This window comes from Aquarana catesbeiana, linkage group LG07, assembly GCF_042186555.1.
Source record: "Aquarana catesbeiana isolate 2022-GZ linkage group LG07, ASM4218655v1, whole genome shotgun sequence".
Classification (NCBI taxonomy): domain Eukaryota; kingdom Metazoa; phylum Chordata; class Amphibia; order Anura; family Ranidae; genus Aquarana; species Aquarana catesbeiana.
Window position 1 is genome coordinate 9,836,272 of NC_133330.1, and position 8,102 is coordinate 9,844,373.

The 8,102-nt window shown below is 43.4% G+C and overlaps 1 protein-coding gene across 1 annotated transcript; it reads right to left on the reverse strand.

Moving 5' to 3' along the window:
• Nucleotides 1-737: 737 nt before the first annotated feature.
• Nucleotides 738-7,588, reverse strand: LOC141102495 (galectin-1-like). The gene is made up of 4 exons (XM_073591435.1): nt 7,472-7,588; nt 5,718-5,797; nt 4,479-4,650; nt 738-1,103 (listed from the first exon to the last, which is right to left on the reverse strand). The coding sequence occupies exons 1-4, from the start codon at nt 7,586-7,588 to the stop codon at nt 960-962; spliced, it is 513 nt and encodes a 170-aa protein (XP_073447536.1). The 3' UTR covers nt 738-959.
• Nucleotides 7,589-8,102: the final 514 nt, after the last annotated feature.

Consider the following 8,102-nt stretch of genomic DNA (forward strand, 5'->3'; position numbering starts at 1 on the left):
TGGAGCCTGAAAATATATAGGTGATCAAAAAGTTTACTGGACCAACAATCATGGCCACGTTCAAAGTCACTTAAATCCCCTTTCTTTCCCAATCTAATGATCAGTTTAAACTTCCGCAAGTTGTCTTCACCACATCTAGATGCATTGACTTGCTGCCATGCGATTGGTTGCTTAGTAATTTGTGTTACAAAGCAATTGAACATGTGTATCTAATAAAGTGACCGGTGAGGGTATAAAACTACAGTGCTGCTACCATTACTCTTACTATGTTTTTACAACTACCCCTAATCTATTGCCTTCTAATATATTACCCTTACACGGAGACTAAAGTTGCTCCAGTAACTACTACCCCCAGCACTGCCCATACTGGGGTACTACTACATTCACTGCCCATACCCAACCATGGCAAGTACTGGGCAAATCCAATGCAGCTGCTCTCTGTATTTAAAGAGTTTGGACTTTGTGAAATTCCAGCATGTAATGGTTATTGAAAGTTTATGGTTAAAGCTTGGAATAACTCTGTATACAGCTTTGTCTGAAGCTAGGGAAAAAAAAAAAAAAAAGGCAGAAAATGTAGCATTAGCACCCTCTATTGGTTACGGTGTGCCATCTAGAAATAATGCAACAAACCTCCAGCAGGGAGGCGCTATGCACTAGGCAGCAATTTTATAACTACGGCAATCAATCTAAAATCAGTTTAGCACCAAATAAAATGATTGGTTTGATCAGACACAATAGAGATCCTTGAATTTTATTTGAAATGTGAATGAAATTAATTTCTAGTACATGAACTGAGCAAAGCACAATGTATGGCTACATGAGCAGCAAGGATGCAGATTAGAGGGGGGGGGGGTTACAAGACAGGCTTAAAGAATATTTTCTTTGTCAACCACTATGGTCATGTCACAGAACCTGGGTATGGACACGTGGGACAGGCGGCTCTTCTACTGCAGGATTCCTTATTTTAGGGTGATGGACTTGGCCTGGAGTTGTTTCACACACAAGTATGAGATCTCCTCTATGGGAAAGCGGGCTGAAAATGTGAGAGGGTTTAGATGATTTAATTCTATGATGATCTTGTCTTCCTCAAACTGGAAGCCAACCTGTAAGAAAAGATAGCATAGTGTCAGCTTGCTGGAATATAGAAATTAAAAAAAAAAAACAAAAAACAAAAAAAAACACTCGATGAGTATTGGCAATAAAGACAAAGACCACCACACCATTCATTTCAACAAAAACCTTTCCACAAGATAATGTGCATGTAGCCCATCTTATGTATTGCAGAAAATGGTTAATGGAGGATGTGCTTCTGTGATGCAATGTTTTAGTGACCAAGTCTTTGAGGATGGTGCATCTGAAGACCTCAGGAGATTAATAGTTGCTGGCCAGTTTGGAGTCCCTGTATGCCAGCAAGTCTCACCCAGGGTTCCATCAGAGGTTTCTTCAATTCCTTTAGCTGTGGCTGATTAACCTCCCATTTGATGGTGTCCAAATACTTCAGGGCCTGAAACCACTTGGTGAGGCCAGCTTCATGATAGAGATCTTTTTTGCTGCCTGTAAGAGTGGCATTCTTACCACTGGTCACCAACATAAGGGACATTTTTTTCCTACTGACCACCAATGAATTGCTTTTAGCAGGGGTTCAAGACCATAAAACATTTTTCTCAAGGGTTCCTCTTGGGCAAAAAGGTTGAAAGGCTGTTGTATGCCATGTCAGCTACAAAGCATCTACACAAAAAAAAAAAAAGCCCAAAAAAAGGGTGAGGACTGTGCAGAAGTACCATGACACAGCTGGCATTTTGACAGCGAGTCCTAGGGGACAGGGCTTAATATTTAACCACTTCAGCACCGGAAGAAATTACCCCCTTCCTGACCAGAGCGTTTTTTGCGATTCAGCACTGCGTCGCTTTAACTGAGAATTGCGCGGTCGTGCGACGTGGCTCCCAAACAAAATGGACGTCCTTTTTTTCCCCACAAATAGAGCTTTCTTTTGGTGGTATTTAATCACCTCTGCGATTATTTTTTGCGCTATAAACAAAATAAGAGCGACAATTTTGAAAAAAAACGCATTATTTTTTACATTTTGCTATAATAAATATCCCCCCAAAATATATAAAAAAAAAAATTTTTCCTCAATTTAGGCCAATACGTATTCTTCTACATATTTTTGGTTAAAAAAAAAAAATCACAATAAGCATTTATTGATTGGTTTGCGCAAAAGTTATAGAGTTTATTAAATAGGGGATAGTTTTATGGCATTTTTATTAATTTTTTTTTACTAGTAATGGTGGCGATCAGCGATTTTTATTGTCACTGCGACGTTATGGCGGATATGTCGAACATTTTTTACACATTTTTGGGACCATTGTCATTTATACAGCGATCAGTGCGATTAAAAATGCACTGATTACTGTGTAAATGACACTGGCAGTGAAGGGGTTAACCACTAGGGGGCGGGGAGGGGTTAATAAGTACTAGGGGAGTGTTTTCTAACTGTAGGGGGGAGGGGCTGTATGTGTCACTAGACTGATCACTGCTCCCGATGACAGGGAGCAGTGATCAGTGACACTTATCACTAGGCAGAACAGGGAGATGCTGTTTACATCAGCATCTCCCCGTTTGTCCTCTGTGAGACGATCGCGGGTAACCCTGTGGAAATCGAGTCCGTGGGACCCGCGACCCGACTCACGGAGCTCCTAGCCGGCACGCGCGCAATGGCACGGCAGGTACGCCCATTTGCCCAGCTGTGCCATTCTGCCGACATACATCGTCGTGCACCGGTCGGGAACCAGTTAATGTAAAACAATGGACATTCTCTGCCATGGTTATTTTTAATACTGTGTCTTCTGCAGATCACTGAACAAACTATGTCAGAAAAATATCTAATTCTTGTGTCTATGCTAAAAAATCTCCCATTTCCAGGGACCCAAATACAAGTTTGTCCTGATAAGGGCCCCGATCTGCCACTGTGAATTAATTAATAGGCCCAAGAGAAAATTTAGGAAGGACTGTGTGGGTAGTGCTGATAGTTTCCCCAACAGAGGCTCAGTGCCCATAAGGGAGAGTGATGGAGGACAGCACCCGTGAGGAGCAGAAGAAGGTTACTTCCTACTACTGGGATGTAAAGCTCATCACAAACTTGGGGTCCTCCCCCGAGAAAACCAGCTGCTGGAGTGCCACTGATGGACTCTACCTTTGCAGGTATGCAAGGGCAGCACATAGCTCGAGCTAGGGCCGTAGGAAGAAATGGTTCTTGCATTTGGATTTTGTAAGCAGTTGAACTCTCAAGTAAACTTTCGGAACCTTGTTTCCACCTGGTCTGAAGTTTCCTAAAAGGGTGTAATGCAAATAACCAGCACCATTCCATGGTTCAGGTCACTAAGGTACGAAAACATCAGTACACAATGGTGTGAAGATGCAAGGGTTACCTAGGGTAAGGAAAATATAAGCAGTCTGTCGTGTGTGTGCTGGAGATAGGGTGGATAGCCTCTTGGAGGAGGGATCTGTCAGCACTCTCTCCATGAGTGGTCCATCTCCCATAGCAACATGAACAAGCTTGAACTGCAGTGGTCACCAGCCTGTATCCAGGTATTGAAGTGCATGCTTGGAGTCCATGCCATGTGCATGGCAGGACCCAATATCATTACTGGGAGTGAGGTAGTTGTGATACACTTGATGGGTGGATGTGGACAGAGCTCTGTACATCCCTCCTAAATGCAGATTACAGGAGGTGGTGTACATTGTCATGGGGGACCTAAGAGATAAGTGGAGATCAGGTAAGGTGCAAGTGTACAGTGATCTCTAAAAGCAGAGGCCCTCTTCAACGTTGAGTATTCCCCAAAGGCGGGATCAGACTTGTTCCAGGGCACAAGAGCAAAAAGTACCCACATGTACTAAAGGGATCCTGTTGGAGGTGCCTAAAGTAGTCCAAAAGAACCCACACTGTGGTAGGCCTCTCATGTGACCCTTGCTTGGTGCTCAACTAGGAGTTAAGCTTTGGAGATACGACAACCACAACAAACCACCTACTCAACATGCCAATGAGCTTCAGCTCCCAACCAGTCCCCCACTACTCCCCAGATTGAGCCTTTACAGGAGACTCTATAGTGACATTCCATGTCAGGGATTTCCTGATCCGCAGTCCTCGTTCTTCCTTTAATCATGTCACAAAATAACACATACATGCACAAAACAGATATGAAATGTGGACATTTTTGTAAGCCGATAATTCTGACAATCAGTGATCTGACCAACAGCAACAATTAGCTAGGCAGTAGCACACAATGGCAGCATGATGAAATTCCTTGGATCTTCCCATGTGGGAGGTTCTCATCATAGTAAAGCCTATATAACCTTCACTGAAGCCATCACTGACTGCCTACTGCATCATTCAGAGATAGATATTCTGTGTCCAATATGAACAGTGATGCCACATTGCCCCATCCAACATTAGCCAGCCCCTCCCAGCATAGACTTACCGTGGTGTCTGTCCCCTCCTGGAAGGGGAAGAAGCTTTCCCTCTGCTCCGGTCCCCAGGAACCGTCCACCCTCGAGTTCAGGACTATCGTGCGCTTGTCTCCAAGGAGGTCAAATCGAGGTTGAAAGTGTAACACTAAATTATTTTCATCTTTTCCGAAGTTTATGCAAAACCTAAAAAGACAGAAAGAGCAATTATTCTTCTCAGCTGACCTTGTTGGATGTAGTACTGGAGTCATTCACCAGCAGTACTCCCATGGGTATCAGAGGTACTTCTGTCATTTTTAATCCTTCATAATAGCAAACTTTATATAAATTTCAGCTAAAGTTTTTGGAGACTTAAAGTAATAAAGGGTTTGCTTTAAAAAAATAAAAACAATTCTACACAAATGGGGTCCTGGTAATACATGTCCCCACACCAAAAAATACCTAAAGTGATCCTGTAGCCTGGATATGGACATACGAGCATTTACATATTCTTAACAAGCAGTAAGTAAGCTTTAAGACAATCCCTCACTGACATTTCTAGTTGTATCCACTGTGGAACAATTCATCCTGAAGTGTCACAATGAAGTAATTCATGTCTGGTCTCAGCTCTTCTATCCTACTACTGAGAGAGAAGGGTAATCACTGTTGAGGGAGCAGAGTGACCTGAGAAACTTCTAGGAAAGGGAACAGGGGGAGCTGAGCTACTGCTGAGAATGCCAAGTCCCATCTGTGGGAGGGAGAAGGGGAGCTGAACTAACAAGGTAAAGCTGGGAAGGGGAGCCGAGTCGTTGAATCACTGCTGGGAGATGGAGGAGCTGAGAAGTCACCAATTTGTGACCTTTCACTCTGTTGCCATTCCAAGGGTGTTGGGGCTCTAACTAGGTAGGTGATAGTGACAAAGTGCTTTCTACTGTAAATTTTGGTGACATCTTTAGTGGGGTCCATGAGGAGAAAAAGACAACAATGTATGTCAGTTGTCATATTTCAGATGACGGCTGATAAGTCAAACAAGTTTTATCCAGGATGACATTTTGTCACAATGTAGAAGAACAAATGTTTGAGCTAAATTTGCTGTGAGCAAAACAATCTGATGTCAGGTATTTGAGGGACCACACACCCCAAATTCCCAGTGAGGGGTCAGTAGGATGTATTGTACACAGAGAACACTTTTCTACTTTTGTCAAAATATTGTATCATACAGAGAGCAGATGTATATTGTATAATGAGAAAACTAGGATAGAATCTTCACCTACATATTAGAGTCCTTCGGAATGAATCCCACCACCTCCACACTGTGACCGGGTTTGAAGACAAAGTTATTTAAGGAAAAAGTCTGTATGGGAGAAAAGGAGAGAATTACACCCTGTATAAAGAGAGAGGGGGGGGTGATCATTACACCCTGTATAAAGACAGAAGAGACATCTAATGGATGCAGTTACTGTACTCAGGATACATTTGGGATTTTCGTGGGTCACAGCCATTTGTCGGATCCTTTGTGTGGGGGAGGGGAGGGAGCTCAGACATCCCCAGCAGATCACAAATGTCTTCTAATTACAGACCAATGACTTGACAATATATACATTTTCTCTTATAATGTTCAGGTCATGTATGCCGGCTGCCCAGATCTTTATATAAATTATATTCCTATCTACAGACAGCCAGACGGTGCCAATTACTGACCGGCACAAGGCCTGCCCAGCATTCATGTTTAGTAATAATTATGTACTTGGTGTGTACAGTATGAATTGAATTCTGGTCAGCATGATAGTTTGTTGTCATGTGTACATCAAATATCTGATCTGTCTGGAGTATCCCCCCCACCCCACCCCCACCTTCCATCCTGTATGGAGAGAGGTAATGATCTGCCACAATGAAGTAACCCAGAGGGACTGGACATGTCACATCTCAGAATAGGACCATAAGATTTAAAAACTACACAGCAAATGGTTAATATAATCACAAAAAAGGGGGGGAAGGAGGACAAAGGGGGGAGACATGGAAATAAGAAGTCATTAAGAGCAAGCATGGAGTAGAGGAGTGTCTGAACCATCCCAGTATATACCGTATACTAAGAATACCCAGGAAGGTAGACCCAGCTCTGTGCCAGGATATCAAAATGTATTCATCACACCCTAAATATAAATAACTGGAAGGACAAGAACTAAAATCTTGACTTACACCCAACACCAATATACCAACCACAACCAGCAGCATTATTTGCATCACTGCTCTCACCCAGCAACCCTCCACAACCCATTTGCAGCTTCCATCGGTGCTCATACTCACATTCTCTGCCATTCTGCTTCCTTGAGGAAAAATATACAATGTAATTCTGCGCTGCCCTTATCAGACAAACTTGTGATCAGCTGCACTTCTACCTCTTCATATATAGGAGGTCTGCTGAGGGCGGAGCCAGTCAGGAGGGAGGGGTCACCCAGCCCCGAAGGATCACCCCACCCAGAAGGATCACCCCGCCCAGAGGAATCACCCCGCCCAGAAGTATAACCCCACCCAGTGCTCCCTGGACTGAGAATTGTTCCAGAAGCGCTCATTACAGAGAATGAATGAAATGTGGATCCGGTGTGACTGAGCATGGGGCGTCCATCGTCACTCTGCTGGGATGTCACCACTCACCACAAACAGCAAGGGGGCAAAAGATGACTATCCTCAAAGTCATTTCTACAACACAAAGGGGGAGATTTACTAAAACTGGAGAGTGCAAAATCTGGTGCAGCTGTGCATGGGAGCCAATCAGCTTCTCACTTCAGCTTCTTCAATTAAGCTTTGCCAAAAAATCCTGGAAGCTGATTGGTTTCTATGCAGAGCTGCACCAGATTCTCTACTCTCCAGTTTTAGTAAACCGACCCCAAAGTAACAATTTCCATTCCCTGCCCCCCACCTCACATCCCGATACCAACCACTACATCCCTTGGTAACTTCTTTGTCTGAGTTTAGATCTCTGTTTGTCCCAATCATGTTTGAAGCCATTTCCTGCTGACGGACTCACTACCTCTGCTGGAGGTCTATTCCGATCATCAACTACCCTTTCAGTAAAATATTCCTTTCTAAGATGAGTTTGGAACTTTCCTCCAGTTAGTTGGAGGTCATGTCCCGTGTTCTTCATCTTGGCTTCATATTGGAAATCCCGCCCTCCAGATCCTTATTCACCCTCTTGATGTATTTTAATGTTCTGGTCATGTCCATCCTTTCCCTTCTTTCCTCCAGACTGTACATATGAAGTCCCTGCAGTCTCTCCTGATATGTTTTATCCCTTAACTCCTTCACCACCAGAACTCTCCTCATGGCCGGTCACACTCGTCCTGCAGGAAGATACATTCCACTACATGAACATGAATCCCCCTTCATCCCCATGTGACTTCTTCATGTTTATGTGCTGCAGCGTAGAACACGGGACATGCTGGATTTTTGCACATTTACATGCATTATGTGGGCCGATTGAAATAAATGATATTTGCCGATATCATGTAGTGTTGTGTTTGTTCTTCTGTCTCACCTCTATGTATTTTTTCTGTTGTTCTAAACTGTATCAGGTTACTGTTCTGTTGTATGCTGACATCTAGTGGTAGTTTAGGGCAACTACAACTTCTTTAGTTATTTGATTTGCTATCTCCCTGTGT

Excerpts from the sequence above, each read along its gene's own strand:
- LOC141102495 (XM_073591435.1), bottom strand. The coding sequence starts at position 7,588 with ATGAAGAACACGGGACATGACCTCCAACTAACTGGAGGAAAGTTCCAA. Across the intron at positions 5,798-7,471 it reads ATAGACCTCCAGCAGAGGTA|ACTTTTTCCTTAAATAACTT; the intron begins GTGAGTCCGTCA and ends TCTCCCATACAG. Across the intron at positions 4,651-5,717 it reads ATTCCGAAGGACTCTAATAT|GTTTTGCATAAACTTCGGAA; the intron begins GTAGGTGAAGAT and ends CTGTCTTTTTAG.